The sequence below is a fragment of the Sus scrofa genome, chromosome 18 (assembly GCF_000003025.6).
Source record: "Sus scrofa isolate TJ Tabasco breed Duroc chromosome 18, Sscrofa11.1, whole genome shotgun sequence".
NCBI classification, from domain to species: Eukaryota; Metazoa; Chordata; class Mammalia; order Artiodactyla; family Suidae; genus Sus; species Sus scrofa.
This window is the reverse complement of record NC_010460.4, coordinates 42,330,114-42,353,129: the sequence shown is the minus strand read 5'-3', so window position 1 is coordinate 42,353,129 and position 23,016 is coordinate 42,330,114. Positions and strand designations below refer to the sequence as shown.

Genomic DNA, 23,016 nt, shown 5'->3' with positions numbered 1-23,016 from the left:
CATTTTAGGCATTCTGGTGGGTGTGTGCATTGCTATTTCTGCAGTTCACACAGACTTATTTTTCTATTCCCTCTGTGGAAAGCGAATTCAGTTTTTTCAGTCAACCTGCCCTTGGAGCAGGAGGGAGGGAGGAAGCCATCTCTGGAGCGTCCATCAGCTGGGGCATAACTAGAAGAGGCAGGTCCGCCGAGGCAAGGCCAGGGAGAGGGAACCCCAGGCACCTGGATGCTCATCTCCACTCCCCTGCACATTATCGTTTGCCACCCTTTTCTCATCTCTTTGTCTCTTGCCCGCCCTCATCTCTTCTGATTCAAATCCTATTCGCCCTGCAAAGGCTGGTCAGCAACATCTCCAAAAAGCCCGTCATTCTTCCTTTCCCTTTCCCCAGGTTTTGTCTTGACATTGGCAAGGCGTGGATGGGTGAAGGTGGGCGAATCGTTAACTTCTCTTGCTTCCTTTCCTGAGGATCACCCGAGCTTCGAGCAACACTCAGTCTAAGTCCTTATCTGATTTCATCGTTTAATGACCCTTTAAGAACCAAGGGGCGGGGAGTGGGCAGCGGCTTGGGTCGCTGCAGTTATGGTTTGGGTTTCATCCCTAGCCCGGAACAACTTCCACACGCCGAGGCTGCAACAAAATAACAACAAACCCCACAAAAAACCAGGGGGCAAAAGAACAGAAACTAAGTGGGTCCTCCCGCGGGTCGGCCCGAGTGTCAGTGCCCGTACACAAGCCTTTGCTCCGAAGCTCCTCACGAGTTTCAGTCTGCAAGTTTCAGAGGGAGCTGCGTCCCTAAATACCACCAACACACTGTGCAAATCTCTTCGCCGAGGGTATACCTGGAACCCGGTCTCCCGCCACAGCGCCCGAGGTGGAACAAGCGCTCTCGGGGCTCTGAAGGATTCTGGGTTCTTCCGGGTTTTGTGTCGAATCAGCCGGTGGCGACCCAGCGCCGCGTCGCGGGGTGAGGAATGTGCGGCTGCGCGCGCGCCGCGGCGTTTACTTGGCGATTTCATCATGCTCCGGGCCGGGCCGCGCGCACCGCTTCCGCCGCCGCCCCCTCCAGACCTCCCAGGGCTGCCGGCTCATGCCCTCTCTGCGCCCGGCGCTGCTAAGAGCCGCCCGCGCCGCGCTGCTGCTGTCGCCACCGCCCCGGCTCCCAGCCCAGCCGCCGCTCCTGCCCTGCCGGCACATCAGCAAGCCCGCCCGCGCCCCGATCTCGTCCCCCGCCGCCTCCGCCGCCGCCTCCCGGAGCAGCATGGACGGCGTCGGGACTGAGGAGGTGCTGGCACCTCTCAGGCTAGCGGTGCGCCAGCAGGTACCGGCATTCTGCACCTTTCCTAAGCCCGCGCTCTCCTCCCTTTAGTGCCCTCCTGCTCATCCTCTCTCTCTCCCCCGGGCACCAGTCCACATCGCGGATTAGATTCCACCTCTCCTTCGTTCTCTGGAAGCCCTTGGTTTCCTGGCATCTTCCTCGCCTACCCTACTTTGGACCCGGGTCCCCGCGTGCGTCGGCCACCTTCCCTTCCGTGGACCCTTGTCCTTCTCTCTCCTTGGTGTCTCCATCGGATCCCTTCGACTTCCTGCGTTCCTCCTCTCACAATCTGTTCTCCTTTTCTCTTCCTTGTTCCTGCCGGTCTTTCTTCCCTCTCCGGTGAGACTGGGATCTGTGATCCCCTTGGTTCTTCTCCTGCCCTGGCTCAATAAGCTCCACTTCACTTTTCCAGTCCCTCCTATGTTTGTGCTCCCTGGATGGCGAGATGCCTAGTTCTTGCCTGGTCAATTACCAGCCGGAGCTGCGGGTGCTCTCCTTACGGCCTGACTTTCTTTTTTAATCTTCAGGATGCTTTGGATAGTGTTTTCTTCTTGGTGTCTTCCTTCATTCAGTGCTTAGTTAGTCTTGTGGTCCGCTGAAGACATAAAAATAGTTGAAACGTGGATGTGAGGAGGTGTTGAACTTTTTTCTTTTCTAATAATGTTAAGTTCATCATTCTTCGCTCCTCTCATCTTTTCTGAGTCCCGAAAGGGTCATTTGGAGTGGGTGAGCTTTCAGATCGTAAACGTGGGAAGCTGTAAATGTTCTTGAGTTACTCGGTGAAGTCAGCCATCCATCGTATGGAACATTTTGAAATTTGGAGGAAGGGAGGAAGGTTTCATAGGCTGGAGGGCTTGTGATTAATGCAGGCCTCCTTTTCCTAGGGCACTGCATGGATATCAGAATTTAGAGAAGACAGAGAAAGGTTATTTCAAAGGGATTCTCATATCCATTCAGGTAGAACCAAAAGCTCAGATTAGGACCCTGAGGATCCGATGACTAGTAGCAAACGCCAAACGGGTTTCTCCTGCACGGGTGCCTGATGCAATAACTTGCCTTAGCTACGGAGGGAGGAACCTTCTCCGAAATAATTCATTGGGGCAGAGCTGCCGCAAATTCGGCGAATTCTGCCACTTTATCTACTTCTCTCAAGTTTGAGCCTGACTGATTCAATAGAGTTTTATTTTGAGATTTCACTAGGGGCTTAATTTTTTCTTTATTCTTCGTTATCAGAGCGCTATGAGTGCTTATTCTCTGTCTCCATCCACCCACCCTCCCCAAATAAAATTAGGTGTGGTTCCTTTGTCTTTTCTGTAACTCTCAACCTTTTTCTCCCCCATATCCCTCACTTTAGATGGGAGAATACATCTAATTTGGAAAAACACGTACTCAAACCCCTCCCTCTGCCACGTTAGCCTGGAACTGCAGTGCAAGTTACCCATCTATAGTAAGATTGTGGAACTAGTTAACTGAAGTAAACTTTGATGATGGAACAACTTTCCAATGCTATTACTGTCTTGCCTATTGTTTCTGTTGGCTTGATTGTTAGTTTTTTTGTACTTAAGGTATTTTCTGAATATGTGAGTTAGTGGGTTTTTTTTTTTTTTTTCCTAATTTTCCAGGACCACACATATATCAGTTAATAGAATTTTGAATGACACTGATTTCAGGGTCAGCTGGAAGGGAGTTTAGAGATCATCTAGTTACCCCCCCCCCCTTTTGGCTTATGGGTTCGTGAGCTGCACTGTCATCTCTACCCATTTTGCATAATTCCACTGTGAAGTCTGTAAAGTGGAAAACATCCTTGGAGTGGGATTTTTAAGGTGGTTAACAACTGGTCTTGTTAGTGGCATGTGTTTCATATAAATATATATTTAATGTAAATTTGCCAATCTGCTCTGCTGCTGTTTTTTCAAGATTTGATTTGTTGATTGACTGAAGTGTATTTTCCCATGGCATATTCTTAGTTATTTCCTGGAGAATTTGGTTATGCGGTTTGTTAGGAGGGCCTTACAGCATCTAGAAAACTGTTAGTTGTTTGATGAAGGGCACACTAGGGGGCAACTGAGTTAAAAAAAAAAAAAAAGCAGTTGGGGGGAGTTCCCTTCCTGGTGCATTGGAAATGAATCCTACTAGCATCCATGAGGATGCAGGTTCAATCCCTGGCCTCACTCATTGGGTTAAGGATCTGGCGTTGCGGTAAGCTGTGGTATAGGTTGAAGATATGACTTGGATCCCGAATTGCTGTAGCTGTGGTGTAGGCCAGCAGCTGGTAGCTCTGATTCAGCCCCTAGCTTGGGAACTTCCATATGCTGCGAGTGTGGCCCTAGAAAAAAAGGGGAATTAGCTTAGGGCGGCCAGACTTTATTTTGCCAAATAAGGGTGTTTAGAAAATTGCAATCAACAAACTACTATCTGATTTCTCCTTTCATTTCATACCAAAAAAAGGCAGACCATAACTCAGACTAAAGAACAGTCTTTTATATTTAGTACGTTTAACTTTGCAAAAAGGTCTAATATATTGTCTTCGCTCACCCCCCCATGCCCCCAGTTTAGCACATATTGATGAAAACTTTGCCCTGGAGTTTCTTGTTTGAAACCTATTGCTCTAGGGCAATGGTGCTAAAAGTATGGTCTGCAAACCCTTGGAGGTCTTCAAGGTTAAAACCGTTTGCACAATAAAATGAAAATATTATATGCATTTTTCACTGTGTTGACATTTGCACTGATGGTGCAAAGCTTGGTGAATAAAACTGCTAGCCCTTCAAGTAAGGGACACTAAACCAAACTGGGTCATATTCTCTGCCACACTCTCTCAGTTAAAAAAAAAAAAAAAAAAAGTCAGTTTTGCCTTAAAGTGTCTGTAACAAAGCAGTAAAAATGATTAATTTTATTACATTCAGACCTCTGTGGGCAATCTTTTTAATATTCTGTGTGACTGCATGGGAAGTATGGCTGAAGGATGCCCAAATGTGATGATTGTCTCAGGAAAAGCACTTATTTTTTTAATTGTTATTTCCCCAATACAATTATTTTTTCTACTGTACAGCATAGTGACCCAGTTACATATACATGTATACATTCTTTTTTCTCCCATTATAAGAAAAGCACTTATGATTGTTTGAGTTGCAAGCCAAACTCACTTTTTTTCATGGACCCTTCTAAAATGTCTGACAAACAGTTGTTATTCAGTCTTGGGTATTGGGCATTCATTCATTATCTGGAAAATAAGTGAAGAAAGACTTACTTCAGGAAACAACTGATAGTATTTGCGGCCAATAATAAAATTCAATTTGGGGAAATTTTAGAATTTTGGAAAATTTGTATCTATCGCTGTGAATTTGACAGCTTCCCAGTACTTCACGACTTTTCTGATGAGCTAAGTGGTGATATTAATAAATGAGGGGTTTTTTTTTGCTGTTATGTAATGTATGAGTCAATATTTGAAAGATCTGCATAACTTGGTTAAATAGTATTTTCCAAATGACCAATACATGATGTAAAGAAATCAAGTATTGGTGAAAGATCTACTCAGTCTAAGACATGTTAATGGTTTTAATGTATCAATATCAAAAGTTCATTGCTAGGAGTTCCCACTGGGAACCATGAGGTTGTGGCTATAGCTCCAATTAGACCCCTAGCCTGGGAACCTCCATATGCCCCTGCCACGGCCCTTTAAAAAAAAAAAAAAAAAAAAAGTTCATTGCTCTAGTGTCCAATTCCACATTCCTCCTGGCCTTAAAGAAATAACTTCTGGAGTTCCCGTCGTGGCGCAGTGGTTAACGAATCCGACTAGGAACCATGAGGTTGCGGGTTCGGTCCCTGCCCTTGCTCAGTGGGTTAATGATCCGGCGTTGCCGTGAGCTGTGGTGTAGGTTGCAGACGCGGCTCGGATCCCGCGTTGCTGTGGCTCTGGCGCAGGCCGGTGGCTACAGCTCCGATTCAACCCCTAGCCTGGGAACCTCCATATGCCACGGGAGCGGCCCAAGAAATAGCAACAACAACAACAACAAAAGACAAAAAGACAAAAAAAAAAAAAAAAAGAAATAACTTCTAAGAAACTACCACTTGTTAGAGTTTTGGTGTTGTATCAAAGACGAATATCCACAATTATTTGAAAAGGCTTTAAAAGTTTTATCTTTCCATTTGTGCATGATTTTGATGCAATATCATATTGGAAGAGAGGCAGATATGCAGATCTGGCTGTCTTCTGTAAACTACTAGTTAAGAGATTACAAAAAAGTAAAACTATCATTCTTATTTTTGTTTTATTTGGAAAAAAGTTATTGTCATAAAAATGTTATTTTATGCAAGTTAGCACATAATGAATTAAGCTTTTTTTAATGAATTAAGCATTTTTTAATATATTGATTTTTTTTTTTTCTGTTATAGCTTGTTTACAGTGTTCTGTCAATTTTCTACTGTACAGCATGGTGACCCAGTCACAAGTACAAGTATACATTCTTTTTTCTCACATTATCACGCTCCATCGTAAGTGACTAGACAAAGTTCCCAGAATTAAGAATTTTTAAATTTCTATTTTAACTTCGAATACAGTAAGTATTGATGAAAATAATCCTCATGAACAAAAGCATTTGGGGGTCCTGAGTAATTTTTAACAGTATAACTGGGTTTTGAGCCCAAAAAGTCAGAGAGCCAGTGCTTTAGGGGAAGTATATGCAGCATGATATGTATGAAGGATGCATGAGGAAGCTCCTTTGGAATGATTTCTCATCTAAAAACTATTTTGCTCTGTAATCACAGACTCTTAGTTCTAATATATGTCTTTATGACCAGAATTTATGCAGGAATTAAGCTTCTAGTTGATGTTTCTTTTCTTTCTTTTTTTTTGTTTTTGTTTTTTGTTTTTTAGGGCCACACCCACGGCATATGGAGGTTCCCAGGCTAGGGGTCAAATCGAAGCTACAGCTGCGGGGCTACACCACAGCTCACGGCAACACCGGATCCTTAACCCACTGAGCAAGGTCAGGGATCAAACCTGCAACTTCATGGTTCCTAGTCAGATTCGTTAACCACTGAGCCAGGACGGGAACTCCTAGTTGATGTTTCCTGAAGGTAATTTAAAGATAATGTTGATGTTTCACATCAGTTTCATTCAATACACACACACACACACACACACACACACACACACACACACACACTATAGTTGGTAGTGACGAAAGAGAGAAGAAAAATAATTAGAAATCCTTAAATTCTTTCATTCCATGTTTAGATCACTTGAGTTCTTTTGTTTACAGAATTAGGTCATTATAAATCATGGTTTTAATTATTCCATGATTCCGAATAAACGTGATTGTTTCCTTAGTCCACGGAGATTTTGGAGATGATTAACTCAGTGTAAGAATCTTCACTTCACTGCTTCTGTTGATAGCTAGCCTCTTCTCGAATGTATGTGTGTCTTACTCTGTGCCTGAACTTTAAAAGACAGAAAAGTAGTTCAGGGAAATTAATTTAAAATGTTTCCTGCCTTTACCTTTGTTTGTGGCCTTACTTGCCCTGCCCTTTGAAAAGCTCCAGAAGAAAACGTGGAAGCATCAATACTTGACACAGCGATAGAGGAACTGCTTGCCACCCTGTTTTCAGAACACAGACCCTCATAAGGTTCTTATCCCCATCGAAAAGCACTGTTTGTGAACACTTAAGAGCTAAGTGTTCCGACAAGTAGAAGGGGAAAGAACCGCTCAATGAGTCAAAGACATGTCAGTAGATATTTGATGTTGAACTAGGTCTAGGTTGTGATCTCAGGCAACAAATATTTGAGTGCCAGAATTGACATGCCAGAGTTCCTGTCTTAAAAGAGCCTACTTTATAATGACAGGGCCAGGTAAGAATGCATGGAAATCAATAAGCCAGTCCATTGATAGGGTGATTTCAGATATTGTATTTGTAATAAAAAAGTTAAAATAAAGATAGAAGGTGACTGAGGATGTTGCTTTTGCTGGAGAGATCAAGGTAATAGAATAAAAACTGCTAGAATAATAATGGACTAGAAGTTTCCCTCGTGGCTCAGTAACAAATCCGGCTAGTATCCATGAAGGCTCGGGTTCGATCCCTGGCCTTGCTCGGTGGGTCAAGGATCTGGCATTGCCATGAGCTGTGGTGTAGGTTCAAGAACTGGCTTGAATCCCGAATTGCTGTTGCTGTGGTATAGGCAGGCAGCTGTGGCTCTGACTCAACCCCTAGCCTGGGAACTTCCATGTGCCCTCAAAAGAAAAAAAAAAAAAAAGGATGAGACTTTATTGTATATGGTAAGAGAATGAGAGGAATAACCAATTCAGTGTCTCTCAATGTATCAGACCAAGTGTCCCCTTTTCTACCAGATACTTTGGAATTCCCTGTTACTACCCTGTAATGAAATGCATATGAAATATCTATGCACATCTCATTAAAAATATGTGTACATATAATGCTCTAGGTGTAATACGAATAAACAGAAGTCATTTATAGTAAAATAATGTGTATTTCAATATGTGAGTTTGGGGTATGACTCCACTGAAATTTCTGCTGAAATAAGTGGATGTTTATGCCTCTGCACAGATTTACTGTGAATGCAGTTGCTATACATGCACATTGAGAAAGGTATATTATGTCGGTTACTTAGATAAGTTAGTAGCATAGCCAGTGGTCACATGGTTTGTTTTTCTTTCAAGTAGTAACAGCTTTGTGAAACTCTGAGCAGAACAAGGTATGGCCTTCCTCTCCCTTTTAAATTGAAGTATAGTTGAATTTCGTCTTCCTTTAAATGATATTTTCCTGGATGCATTCCTGGAAAATTCAGTGTATGTTAAAACTGGGACGGTACTTCTGATTATATATAAGCAGAATTAGGTTCTAGGTTCAGATAATTTTATACAGCTTTTCATCTCCTAACTAGGACATGCTAAAGTAGCATGAATGGCAGGGGAGGGGGACTGTCATTGGACGAGGTGAAGTAGGCAGGAGCTTAGAAAATGTGAACTAGAGGAAAGAATGATGACAGGCCCCTCAAAGGAGCCGGAGTCTTAGAAGAAGAAAAGAGGAATCAGTTTGAAAGTTCAGAGGGGAATAAGGAGGACATCTATCCATTTCCAGCCCTTGAGGATCAAAGGGATAGGGGAGAAAACCCAGCCTCTGGTTGAGATGGCTTCAAGGGGAGAAATGTCCTCAAGGAATGATTGTAAGTCTGCAACATTCAGGAAAGGCTTCAGAAGGGATGTGAGAGAATTTCATTAAGTGAAAGGAAGCACTTTTGGTACGAGGATAAACATTATTTTGGCATAAGGGTAGGAACAGTCACCAAATTAGGGATGCCGTCTGTTTGTGAAGAGAAGATTTACAAAGGTGGAAGAGAAATGAAATGAATTAGAGTAATTTGGTGCTAGGTGTGATCTTAATTTAGACCCTTCTGGATGAGAGACAAGCTGGTAATCCGTTGTAGCAATCTAGTCCATGAGGGGTGAAAAGGAGAGTTTAGATTTGAAATTCTCAAGTGAAATTGACCAGAGGTTGGAAGTAAAGAAGGATGACTTGAGGCTTCTTGTTGGGAAATGGTAGGTTTGGTTGCCATTAACAATGGAGAGCAATACAGTACAAAGGAGAAGGAACAGGTTTGGAGCAGAGAAAGATAATTCCATTGGGTTTGGAATAATTTGGCTACAGCAAATTTGAGGTTTTTATAGCATAACAGCTGTCGTTTTTGTCTACTGTTAGGTTCTATTCAAAAGAGTCTCTTAAATTGTTTTATTTATTCTTTCTTTATAGCAATCCAGTGAGGTAAGTGTTATTATCCTGATTTTACAGTTGAGGAAGCTGAAGCTTAGAGAGGTTTCAGCTTGTTCATGGTTTCACAATTAGCTGATCAGGGATTAAAATGTAGGTCTTTAATAACTCCTCTTAAGCACTATGTTTTACATAACTTGTATAGGCATGGGATTTTTGTTTTGTGCGTTGCCTGCATTTCATCATGCTTCTTGAATCTGAGAATGCATGTTTTTGAGAATTTACAGAAAAATGCATAGCTATTATCTTTTCAAATATTACCTCTTAGAAATTTTCTGTGTTCTTTTCTTCTTGAATTCTGGATGAGTGAATGCCAGACTCTCATACTCTTCTCTGTGTCTCATTATCTCATTCATATTTTCAGATTTGTCTCTCTGCTCCACTTTATGGATTATCCACAGATAATTTCTTTAGGTCTGTCTCCTAGATCACTAATTTTTTCTTCATCTGTGTCTGATCTGCTATTTAAACTGTCCACTGAGTTTTTAATTTCAGGTTTATTTCCAGATGATCTGGGTGGTTCCTTTTCAAGTCCCCTGATTGTGTTTGGTAGTCTCTGGTTCTTCGATCATGTTTTTGAGTCCTCCTTTTATTTTACTTTAAACATCTTGAGCATTTAAAAAATATATTTGATCATCCTAATATTTTAAGGGATCTAATTTTGTTTCACTCATGGTAGCTTTTTCCTCATAGGTTTTTAAGTTTTGGGTTATTATTTTGGTGACCTTAACATGTGGAAATCCTAAAAGGCCTGTGTGGAAGGTCTGCTTGTCCAGAGGGCAGTTGCTTCTCTGGGGCACCCAAGGGCTCTATTACTTTGGCAACTTTAATTTCTCAGCTTGAAGTTTCCCAGACTGTGTAGTACAGTGTTTTTATTTCCTTTCTCACTGTACAAGTGGTAGGTTGTTGCAAGTGAGAAAAGTAGTCTAAAAGAAATTAACCAGGCGAAGTTCCCTTGTGGCACAGTGAGTTAAGGATCTGCCATTGCCACATCTGTGGCACAGGTTGCAACTGTGGAGAGGGGTCAGTCCCCAGCCTGGGAACCTCCACATTCTGTGGGTGCCACCAAAAAAGGAAAAAGAAAAAGAAATTAGCAAGGGAGATAAGCCAGTAGTAACTGAGAAGACACGGTCAGAGAGCTAAGTGGAAAACTAAGACAGTCGTTTTTTTGTAAGCGAGAAAGGGGAGAGACTCACGGAGAGGGTGGTCTGTTGGTTCTTCTGTGTTCTCAGTACTGACTTAGCTCTTCACTTTTTGTCAGTGCTTTTCTCTCCTCCATCCATCCAGTCCTCACAAAGAGAAAAAACAAACCAGTAGTAATCACCCTGTGAGCATGGTTATTTATGTACTCATCTGTATATTCTGCTGGATTATAAAGGCTGAGGGCAGAGACCTTCAGTTATTCATAAGGAACTTTTTTTCACATAGTAAACATTTGAATTTCCTCATTCTTACACTTTTTACAAGGCGTGCTTCAAAATGCTTTTCTTGACTTCTGGAAACCAACCAGTCCTGAATACGCATTCTCTTGGTTGCCTAGGGAGACCTTGTGCGAAAACTGAAAGAAGATAAAGCACCCCAAGTAGATGTAGACAAAGCAGTCGCTGAGCTCAAAGCCCGGAAGAGGGTTCTGGAAGCAAAGGTGAGTCTAGGGGATCCTGAAAAAGGAACATAAGTAGGTATAGAATTATTCACCTTTATTTAGTCTCTTTGGGTGGGAGAGACCTAGAAAAGTTTCTGAATTAGTCACATTTGCTGTATCTCTACTTACCCAGAATCCTCTCCTCCTCCTCTACTTGGCAGACTCCTCACCCCTTCTGCGTATAACTCAAAATGTCACGTTTTCTCAAAGCCTTCCTCCTCCCTGACCCATCCCTTCTCTGCCCTGACTTACATCCTAGGCTGGTTATGTTCCATGAATGTTCCTGGAAGGCATTGTGTTCTTATGAATTCCCTGATGTCTGCAAATAATAGTGATGATGTTTTAAATTTTTTTCTCTTAAGGTAAAGTTCTATTCACCTGATACATGCTCCCGAACTTTCAAATTATAAATTTCCCATCACCAAACTGGAATAGTTTGAAGTTTTTGTTTGTTTGTTTGTTTGTTTTTATCTTTTCTAGGGCTGCATCTGCGGCATATGGAGGTTCCCAGGCTAGGGCTTGAATCAGAGCAGTAGCGGCTGGCCTACACCACAGCTCATGGCAACGTTGGATCCTTAACCCACTGAGCGAGGCCAGGGATTGAACCCACAACTTTATGGTTTCTAGTCGGATTCGTTAACCACTGAGCCGCAACAGGAACTCCCAGTTTGAAGTTTTAAGTCACTTTCCCTACAGTGATCCACTGAAAAATCAAGTATTGGTTCAGTATCTGCATCTAAGTAAGCTTAGTCTGATAGTCTTGGAAATGATCACACACTTTCCTAAATAGTTAAGTAAGGGTGTCTTTTCTGGAACTCAAAGGGGAAAACACCCTAAGGTTTCTCTTGTTTTAAGGGTCTCCAAATCTTGTCTGATAAATTTTATACTGAATTCTGCTGAGGAATAAAACAAATTCATGTGTGTAAATTGAAATTCCCACTCACTCCTCCAGTCATGTATTTTCTCTTTAAAAATCCCTATAGGAGCTAGCGTTACAGCCCAAAGATGATGTGGTAGACAGAGCAAAAATGGAAGATACCCTGAAGAGGAGGTTTTTCTACGATCAAGCTTTTGCTATTTATGGAGGTAGGGAACTGATGAGAGAAAGAACAATTGTGTTGTTAGTGGATTTAATAATCTTTTTTTTTTTTTTCCTTTTTTTAGGTCCGCAACTGCGGCACATGGAAGTTCCCAGGCCAGGGGTTGAATCGAAGCTGCAGCTGCTGGCCTACACCACAGCCACAGCAACACCATATCTGAGCCATGTCTGCGACCTACACCTCAGCCCACAGCAACACCAGATCCCTAACCCACTGAACAAGACCAGGGATCAAACCCACATCCTCATGGATGCTAAGTTGGGTTCTTAACCCACTGAGCTATGACGGGAACTCCTGATTTAATGTTCTTAAATCAGAAACACAGCTTGCCAATTGGTAGCTAATTATATCCGGTCACACGAAGCAGAGGCTAGTTATCTTGCTGTCATTTGTTTCGAGTTGGTCACTTGGTGTGATGTCTGTTCTTGTTTCCCTACACCCTCCTTGTTCTTGAAGGCGACTTTTTGCATTAGGACTTAGGGAATTAAGGGGGGTCCCGATATTAAACACTTGATGTGTCCATGCCAGTGGAGCCTAGGGAGCAGGAGGGGCCATTGTACACTGGCCGACTGCACTGTGCCCCTGCACACAAGGGCTTGATAAACCATAGTTCCTAGATCAGTCATTGTGGCAGCTGCCAGGAGAGAACGTGCTTCATAGGTACGCAAATACATCTGCATCTTTTCTGAACACCACGTGAATTTATGTAGACAAATATAATTCACTGATTAAATGTAGAATGGTATTTTTCATAGTTTTCAGAGATTATTGCAACAATATTAGACTTTCAGTACTTTGCTACCGACCTTGATTTGAGTTTTAGTCTGAGCAGATCTCTAAGTGTTTAACTTCTTGAGGTTTAAATGGTGGCTCAAATACTCAAGAATATTTTAGAGAATTGGCTACTAAAATTTGAGATCATATTTATTCAGCTGATACAACAAATTATTTTCTGATTTCTATAGCAGAAATCTATAATCTGCCTTTGCATTCTTTCTTATATATGGAGGAAGGTCTTTTTACTTTTTCTAGTTTTTTGCTAATCCTACCTGAAATTTCAAGTTTGGAAATAGTAAATGGAATGAGAGTATTTTCATTTTACCTCTCTGTCAGCTAGCTGAAAATAAGGCTCTTCAGTATTGAGGAATTTGAATACATTTTTAGGGAGTAAGCGAAGTCTTAAAAGTATCAGTTTCTTGTGTCTCCTTGCTTTAATTTGTTCAGAGTAACAAGGGAAAGTACCCGTTTTCCTCCTGTATTTTGCAGGTGTTAGTGGCCTCTATGATTTTGGGCCAGTTGGATGTGCTTTGAAGAACAATATTATTCAGACCTGGAGGCAGCACTTTATCCAAGAGGAACAGATCCTGGAGATTGATTGCACCATGCTCACCCCCGAGCCAGTTTTAAAGTAAGATTTCTAGTTTGAGGTGGAAATTCTAACTAACTTTTTCTGATTAAAAAAACTACCCATGTTCATTGTGAAAATCTAGAAAATAAAGAAAAACAGAAAATATTTACTGCCCACAGATAGCCATGTTAAAAATGTTGTATTTATCCTTCCTGTCTTTTTTTAAATTTAAATTTTTATTTTTATTTATTTTGTTGTCTATTTTTGGCTGTGCCTATGGTATTCAGAAGTCCCCAGGCCAAGGATCAAACCCTCACCACAACCTGCTGAGCTGCAAGGGAATTCAGCCAATTAAAACAAATTGAGTTCTTAATGATGGATATAAGATCAGAACAACCAATTCTTTACTCCTTGCTCCACTTTTGGGAACTGCGTAGAGATAAATACCAGTGTCCATGCAGGTTTTGGTGGCAGAAAAATCCTTTAGGTTCATTGTCTATACTGAGTTATCACAAATTCTTGGGTAGTCAGAATCCTCGTGTTTTGGACTTTGCTTGGATCACTAATAATAATGAGACAGCAGTGACAATGCCATACCCTTAACTCACTAGGCCACGGGGAACTCCAGGCATACATTTTTATCTGCTGTGGGATGGATCATAATAGATATGGAAGCTTTCATCTTTCAGATTCACAGATGTAAACTATGGCTAAACATATAGAAGGGAGATTGTCTTACAAGGTAAAAATCTATGTGTTAATTCGTATGAAAATGACTAATTGGCTTGGCATTTATTAACTTAGGACCTCTGGCCACGTAGACAAGTTTGCTGATTTCATGGTGAAGGATGTCAAAAATGGAGAGTGTTTTCGGGCTGACCATCTGTTGAAAGGTATGGTTCTTTATCTCAGATAAATATCCTTTCAAGTAGTTGATCAAAACAAAGGCTTTGGATTAATCTTTAATCTCAAATATTTTTCATTATGTTTTTTTCTTGGGATGTAACATACAAAGAGTAAGTGCACAGATCTTATAAGTATACAGATCTAGTCCCTCATTTAAAAAAAATATATATATGTGTGTGTGTGTGTGTATATATATGTGTGTGTGTGTATATATATATGTGTGTGTGTGTGTATATGTGTGTGTGTGTGTATATGTGTGTGTGTGTGTGTACACGTATAAGATCATTGGAAATTCTAATGCACCAAAAGAACCAAGACAATACTATGACTCTCCCTGTAAAATCAACCATGGGATTCATATAAATTAAGAACATTATCCTTGGGTTCATTTTTTTTACCTGTCCAGCGTTGACACTCAAAAGTACATGGTCCTTTTTTTCTGACCGATCGAAATTGACATTTACCAACCCTGTTTTTGTAGCTCATTTACAGAAATTGATGTCTGACAAGAAGTGCTCTGCTGAGAAGAAATCAGAGATGGAAAGTGTCTTGGCCCAGGTGAGTGCTTGAGAGATGTCATCACAGTAACCCAGGTAGGTGCTGTCTGTCTTTCAGCATCTGATAACTGTCGGATTCCGCACGTGCTGACCTGGTCACCGCTGTAAAGAAGTTTACTTTCTGTCCCTTGTGCCATCTCTTTTTGCGTTTTTATTTGCTTCTCTGTCTACTCTTTGTGGCTAATCCTTTATTTCTATCAAACTGGGCAGGTCAGTGAAAACAGACATGAAATTAGTTCTCTCTCCTCGGAAACTAATTGTCTGGATTTAATGGCAAAAATCAGGGCAGTCTCTAATGGTGACTCGCATTCAGCATGGAGGTTTGGGGCAGGCATGTATATGAGCGCTGTCTCATGGCCACTTCTGTAGACCTATAATGGTTTTGTTTGTTTGTTTGTTTTTGTCTTTTGTCTTTTTTATGGCCGCATCCATGGCATATGGAAGTTCCCAGGTTACGGTTGAATCGGAGCTGTAGCCACTGGCCTATGCCACAGCCACAGCAACGCAGGATCCGAGCCATGTCTGCTACAGCTATGGCAACGCCAGATCCTTAACCCACTGAGCGAGACCAGGGATTGAGCCCTCGTCCTCATGGGTGTTAGCTGGGTTCGTTAACCGCTGAGGCAGGACGGGAACTCCTGTAGACCAATAGTTTTAGAGTTTATTTAAGTTGATAATTTTAGGGAAGGCCAAAGATACCATTGAGATAACCTCTTCTGACCTTTAGCTGATGTAGAAGTGCAGAAATACCTTCTGTGTCCGAAGTAGTTCTTACCCTTCTCTTGCACACCTTTGCCCCAGGGAGGCGCACGTGTCCACATGTGAATGTTGCTGGTTTCTCTCACCTCATCTATCCTTTCAAGCAAAGTACATTTTTCCAGCACCACGTTTGATCCTGAGGTCCAGCAGGGCTTACCTCTTAAATTTTATTGACTTCCTTGGATGAAAAAACAACCACCAGTGCTATATGGATACACGTTTTCTTTTTTCTTCTTCTTCTTCTTCTTTTTTTTAAATACATGTTTTCTTTATTTTGGCATATAAATGAGTGAAGTTCAGTGTAAGACTCTCTAACTCTCATGCTCAAAGCTCATTGCTTTAGTATTTACTCATGGTTTAGAAAATCATTTCTTGTATTTTAATACTGTTAAGGCCACACACATTTCTCATTTCCTTCCTTTTCCAATGGCATGACTATTATTAAAAGACGAAATGAAAAGCACCCCTAAATTATTCTAATTACCCTTAAATTATTCTGTTTCCTATTCAGAATTTTAGACTTACTAAGGTTTTATGTGTATATTTTTTTTTTTGAGTGTCTTTGATTTTTAGCAATTTCATTCATTTCCGAATAAATGGTCAGAAGCTGGAAGAATTGGTTGATTTGCTAAGTCATAGTGTATAAATTGAGTACTGACTTTCTGTTTTATCTCAGATACGTGTTCCAGGAGAACAGTTTGAGTTTTGGTTTGCCGCATCAGATATATATGTGATATATATATATTTTGTTGTTGTTGTTGTTGTTGTTTTTCCTCAGTGCTACATAAGTAATGTGAATTGTAACAATGGTTTAAAATTGCTTGGAGCCACTTTCTCTGAATAGGGAAGTGCCCTGACTCTTAAATATGCACAGAGTAGTAAAATTCAACTATGAAAACTTATTCACATGATTTCAGATTCTTACCAACTAATAACGATTGTCATTGAACAGAAGTATTATGCTTTTTTTTTCATCGTGAAATGGTAAATGTGTGAATTTTTATGTCAGTCCCAGAAAGATACTCCATTTTTCTGTTGGTAAGTGTAAAGTGTGCAGACTGGTTATGGTTTTAGCATGGATATCTTGAAGGTTAGGTTAATTTTGATGTGCTTATTTTGGGTGAATTTTAATACTAGTTGGGGTTTCACATATCATACTGTGTTGTATACTTGGGTTTTTTCCTCAGTCTTTTACACTCATGACTTCCTTGATGTATTCTTTAGCTTGAGAACTATGGACAGCAAGAACTTGGAGACCTTTTTGTGAACTATAACGTAAAATCCCCTATTACTGGAAATGATCTGTCCCCACCAGTGTCTTTTAACTTAATGTTCAAGACCTTCATTGGGCCTGGAGGAAACATGCCTGGGTATGCATCATTTACTGTTTATGCAATAAAATTATTAAAATTGCTTGTAATAAAAGATAAAGATTGTTATCAGCCAGGGAGGAGAAGTTTTGAAAAGTGATGTGTAGAAATTCCAGATAAACATATCAAGGAGCTAAAATGACCGGTGTATTCTTAAATTTCATTTCTTCTAATTCTTTCTGAATATATATATATATTTTTAGTAGGGTGATGATCTTTTGGGCCATAAAATGAAGACAAAACGCTGTGATCATCCTCTCTTGTAATTATTGCTACATAGGGCAGTAGAGACAGTTGAAGAATGATTCTGAAAATCATTGACCTTACTATTAAAAGACTTTAGAAGCCATGTAGTGTAGATTAGCTACACTGCAGGTGGAACTACCTGCAGTGGTGGAAGTGTTCTGTGTAATCTGTGCCGTCCAACATGCTAACCACTCGCCACACGTGACTGAGTGCTTCTGAGGAGCCAAGTTTTAAAATGTATGTAACTTCAAATAATTTAAATTGAAATGGACATGGACTGGTGGCTTACTATGTTGGACAGGTTACGTTTAGCTTATTGATCTTAAAAATGTGGTTTTCAGAGATAAAGAAAACCTGAGCACTTTACAGTATGATCCAGAACCAGAATCTGTATTTACAGATTCCTTGTCCATTGTTAACAAACTTCATCAAAGTCTTCCATTTCATGGCTTCACGTGTTTTCCTTATGGTCTCATTGTAGAGTAAGAGAAGGTGGTGTTTGCTAGATGAAGCTAGCCTAGGTAGATCGTGTTTCCTGGAGCAGAAACTAAGTAATAATAAAAATTAATTGTGATATAATGTAATTATTGGCGTTCTTTTAACAAGACAGTGAGTTGAATTAGGATATTTTGTGGAAGGAAGCCAAGAGTGAACCTGCCATTTTGGCAGTGCATACAGAGAGGTATAAAATGGACCATACCCTCTGACCTGCCTTCCTGCTCCTGTGAATTTATCTTAGGGAATAATTCGAAAGGAAAAGAAGCTGTGCTCATCAAGAGCATATCAGTTAAAAGTAGAAATAACCCATTTATCCAATAATTTAAGGGTGGTTAAATTAATTACAGTAAAGTAGATCATTTTGGTAGAATACTCAACAACTGTTAAATATGAGAACATTTTATGATTTTTTAAAGAAAATGGATACTTATAAGAGTTCATAATTTTATACATTCTACTTATAAATATGCATATAAACTATAGTCATATTGGATGCAATAAAAAACAAAAAAGAGTTGGTATGTTAGAATAAGAAGGTAAAATTTTATTTATTCTTTGTTTTAAAGTTGTATTCATAAAATATCTTGCAGTAGACTTTAGGAGCTCTTACGTTTTGCACAGAATATTCTGTAGAATGGAGAAGAGGGCAGCAGTTCGAGTGGTGTATTTGCTTGGCTATATGGAGAAATACAGAGACGCCTCTGGCTGAAAATGTAAAATACCATGAAGAGTTGCTCATTCTGCTCTTCCCTGTTTCTTTGTGTCTCTGGGTCCAGAGAAGAAAATGATGTGAAAAACCTTGAAAATTGCCTGGCACGGTGTGATAGTTGTGATGAGCAGGCTGTGATGTTCCCTCCGTGTCAGTGTGTACTGGCTTCTTTTGAGCTCCACGATTAGAATTAGTATGTGGATTAACAGCAGAGGTGTACTTAGGGTATTTTCAGAAGAATCTCAAATTGTCATCTCCCTCCAAAGTAAATGATTAGGCAGGAGAATGTCAGAGGTTTTACAGACATCGTAAGAGAGGTTGTGTTTGACCCCCTGGAGTGAGTAAATCAAAGGACCTATCTGCCAGTCGCCTGATAACTGATAACTCCGTTGCTTTAGCTTTACTACCAAGGCAAGTATCTGTTTCTCAGACTTCGTTTTCGGCCCCCTACAGTTTTGTGTGAAAAGAGTACATGGAGGACTTTGAGGATTTGTATCTAGAATTTCACATTTATTGGAAAACTTCATTTCTTTCTTTATAACAGACTGATTTATTTAAATGTATAGGTACTTGAGACCAGAGACTGCGCAGGGGATTTTCCTGAATTTCAAACGACTTTTGGAATTCAACCAAGGAAAGTTGCCTTTTGCTGCTGCCCAGATTGGAAATTCTTTCCGAAATGAGATCTCCCCTCGATCTGGACTGATCAGAGTCAGGTACTGCCCTGTTATTCTTCCGGTAAAAGTGGTGAATAACTTTGGCATTGAATTGGAAAGAACAGCTCGCAACAAGCTTGAAACAACTCTGCTGCTTTCTTACATGATTATATATTTATTTTTCTTTTCCAAAGAAGCTTGTTTTACATGTGTGGCCTCAGGATATAGTCTTTGGGCTTATAGGCAGTTTCGAGTGACTACAGTGCTTAAGAAGGGGGAAGAAGGAAGGTGAGGAATAGCTCAAGTGTCACCTCTAAGGCAAAATGATTCATTCTCCTTGTTCATCTTACGATTTGAGGATGGCAAGATCTTTTTTTTTGTCTTTTTAGGGCTGCACCCACGGCATAGGGAGGTTCCCAGGCTAGGGGTCAAATTGGAGCTGTAGCCGCCAGCCTACAGCACAGCCGTCGCCACAGCAGCATCAGATTTGAGCTGTGTCTGTGACCTACACCACAGCTCATGGCAACGCCAGACCCTTAACCCACTGAGCAGGGCCAGGGATCGAACTTGTGTCCTCATGAATGCGAGTCAGATTCATTTCCCCTGAACCACTGTGGGAACTCTGGGGATGGCAAGATCTGGATTGTCTGCACTGGGGCATTTTCTGGCAGTGGTGATATAGATGAGTGTAGGGTCAGGTGGGGAGGAGGTGATGGTTATGGCAGGAGGACCATGCTAGGTGTCCGGGGCAAACCGCATTACTGGTGTTGGGGTGAGGGCGTTTCAGTAGCCAGCTGGTGATCCTTGGGGTGTTTGAGGCACCTGGATGACAAGAAGTCCAGCCGGCAGGTTTACCGCTATCTGCTTTCGTTCAGACACTCTCCTCTCTCTGTTCTGATAACCTGCCCTTGTCAGATGTGTCCAGGAGTATGTGGGAAGGCGTAACAGCACCACTGTCATGTTTTTCTCTAGAAACTGACTCGGCTGTTGGTGACTTAACCTTTTTTTGTGATTTCTCTCCATTTTCTTACTGATACCATCTCTTGAGGTAATAAATGCCATATAAACCGTGGGATATGTAGGGAAACTTAACTTTCTTAGCCTCCAAAGTATCTTCCGCAGCCCCAGGGCCCCCCGCCCCCCCGTTTCTTCTCTTCTTTTCTTACTCGCAGTAATGACAGACTTCAGACGTAGTGTATCCCAACCCCTGACTTACATCAGAGCACCCAGAGCACCTGCCTAATCTTGTCAGACCTCAGGACACCCTCTGAGGAATGCTCCTGTGTTCTCACCAGACTGTGTCTCCAGTGCCTTCCACAGTATGGTCTAGAAAGGGGACTTCCTGGAGGAAGGCGCTTGCACAACCTAGGAAAGTGGAGTGGGAGGATACCCCTGGGCCTTGGTGCAGAAAGAAGTAGCTGGAAACTTTATCCAGGTGTGGTCACAATGAAAAACCTGGTCTGAATCGGTTTTATTTCTCAGTGACAATGTTTCTTTGTATCTTTTTTTCCTTTTCTTTGTGGGCTTTCCCTTTGTTCCAGTAGTATTTGCAGGCATGCTTTCGGAACACCGAGGCAGCTGTGTCAGACTGAGCTTGTCCAGAGCCAGTGTTTTGGAGAGGATTTACATCAGCTAGTGTAGCGATGGGAAGATGGTAAAGGACCACATAAGGCAAAACCTGGGGCCTGTGGTAAATAAGGAAAACCAGCTCAGAACTGCGGAAAGGCAGTTTCTTGGTCAGTTTCACTTCAAAGCATTCTGTCTGGATTTCGGCTGCTTTTGTCACGTGCCTGGACAAGATCATGGCTAGAGATCCACTCACCCTTCCGCAGGTCACTGTCTCCACGGCTTTTGTTTCACAGTAGGGCTAGGATCTGTTCGTTTAGTGTTTCGGTTCCTTCTTGGTGACAGGATTGGAGGTGATAAGCCCTTGTATAGCTGTGATTCCTTTGGTTTAGGTTAGGGGCATTATATTGTTCATGTGACACTTTTTATAAACTTCATTTCAATAGGCTTACTTCTATTGAATGTCTCCATAGTTCCAGGTAGAGTTTCCAAACTCAAAGGGCAGGAGACAATCAGTATTCTTATTGATTTCTGTCTCCTGTCTGTGAGCTGGGCTCATTCGACAGAGTAGATGGAAAGACTTTGGCAGCAGATTGTTTTGGGTTTCTGGGCAAGGTCCTCACCTCTGTCTGCCCTTCCTTATAGAAGTTCTGTTGCCGTCATCCCATTTAGAAGCTCTGTGAGGGTGGACATAGGCTTCTGCGTCTCTCTTATTTCTGTGCACACAGAAGCTATTTCATAGTTGTTGAAAGGCAGTTAAGACACAGTGCTGCTGGATAAAATAAGAGATGCCATTAAAAAATAAAATAAAAAAATTAAAGCTCTTTTGCAGTTCATTTCATGTATTTTTAGGACCCATTTAAGCAATTTTTTATTCTAAAACATCTGAGGTAATCATGAAAGTGCACTAGTAAATGTGTGTGTGTGTTTTAAAGAAGAGAGATTTGATTTTGACTCATAAAATTAACTTAAAACACTTTCCCCCCAATAGCTACTAAATTGCCATTCAGGGAAATCTCTTTGGGAAACCATTGCTATGTGCATATTTATTTCATCATTATGCAGTTAGCTTGATGTTAGCTTGTTCCATTTACGCCGTATGTCCTCTGCCTTGAATAACACTTTATTTAAGAAGCTCTTACTCTAAAGACACCAGCTGTATGGTGCCATTACCAGTCCTTTACTTGCTCAGAGCCATAAAAAGGAGGAAATCAAACTTGTTAGAAAAGCTAAAGAACAATTTTATTTCACTTTTAATTTCCCATTCTTTGAAGGGTAAATATCAGGAGCTTCATTTAATGTACATTTATAAAGACTTGCTAATGCTTTAAGGAAAATCATTTTATCTGGAAGTCACTATTCAGTATCTCATTTTGTGTGTGTGCCTGATGTTTGCTTAAGTTTTCCTAATTTTAAAAACTGTATTAGGAGTTCCCGCTGTGGTGCATTGGGATCTGTGGTGTCTCTGCAGTGCCAAGACACAGGTTCAGGCCCTGGCTCAGCACAGTGGATTAAAGGATCCTGCATTCGGCATCAGTGGAAACCACGGCTCAGTTCTCTCACTCCAGAATTCCTTATGCTGTGGGTGGCCAAAAATTAAAAAAACAAAACAAAACTATCAATCTGTTCTTTAAAAATCATTTTCCATGTGGAGTTCTCATTGTGGCTCTGCAGGTTAAGGCCCGTCGTCTCTGTGAGGATTCGGGTTTGATCCCTGGCTTCTCTTAGTGGGTTAAGGATCCAGCATTGCAACAAGCTGCAGTGTAGGTCGCAGCTGCGGCTCGGATCTGGTGTTGCCGTGGCTGTGGGATAGACCCTAGCTGCATCTCCCATTTGACCCCTAGCCTGGGAGCTTCCACATGCCGTGGGTGTGGCCATAAAAATTAAAAAAATATATATTTTCCATGTCATTCGATGTCGCTATAGTATGAGTTAAAAATAAAGGCCTTGTTAGTTACTTTTCATAGTTAAGCATGCAACTTTTCTCCCTCATGTTTTTGCTTTCAGAGAGTTCACAATGGCAGAAATTGAGCACTTTGTCGATCCCAGTGAGAAAGACCATCCCAAGTTCCAGAATGTGGCCGACCTGCACCTTCATTTGTATTCGGCGAAAGCCCAGGTCAGCGGACAGTCTGCTCGGAAAATGCGCCTAGGAGATGCTGTGGAACAGGTGAGATTCTGTACCTGGCTCAGTGGAGACTGTCCTTATTCCAGGATTTAAGCATTAACACATTCTGTGCACTAGATAGCAAAATATTTTATTGTGGCCATTATTTTATTTTATACAGCCTGTGTAAAAACAGTGTTTATTATATAACACTGTAGTGGGAGGAAATCTCCTGACCATGCCAATGTGCAGGCCATGGGGGCTGACGTGAAAGCAGTATTTAGCAGAGCGCGTGCAGAAAGGTTCTTGGTTTGAACTGTGCCTCATCAGTCTGACTTTTAACAGCATGTACTGCTGCGGGGAGATATTTTGACACACAAAAAGCGAGCTCTCCGGATTTTAAACTCTTCTGTCTTGCCTGTAGTGACTGATGGAAGTGTGCGTGCTTGCCTGCT

At 41.3% G+C, this 23,016-nt stretch overlaps 1 protein-coding gene across 1 annotated transcript in view; it reads left to right on the top strand.

Moving 5' to 3' along the window:
* Window positions 929-23,016, top strand: part of GARS (glycyl-tRNA synthetase) — a 40,491-nt gene continuing 18,403 nt past the window's right edge. Inside the window, exons 1-9 of the mRNA XM_003134806.6 lie at window positions 929-1,318; window positions 10,638-10,739; window positions 11,723-11,825; window positions 13,106-13,247; window positions 13,992-14,080; window positions 14,575-14,651; window positions 16,634-16,779; window positions 18,799-18,948; window positions 22,462-22,624. Coding sequence (XP_003134854.3) covers window positions 1,088-1,318; window positions 10,638-10,739; window positions 11,723-11,825; window positions 13,106-13,247; window positions 13,992-14,080; window positions 14,575-14,651; window positions 16,634-16,779; window positions 18,799-18,948; window positions 22,462-22,624 — 1,203 coding nt within the window. The 5' untranslated portion in view covers window positions 929-1,087. The remainder of the gene's footprint in view (window positions 1,319-10,637; window positions 10,740-11,722; window positions 11,826-13,105; window positions 13,248-13,991; window positions 14,081-14,574; window positions 14,652-16,633; window positions 16,780-18,798; window positions 18,949-22,461; window positions 22,625-23,016) is intronic.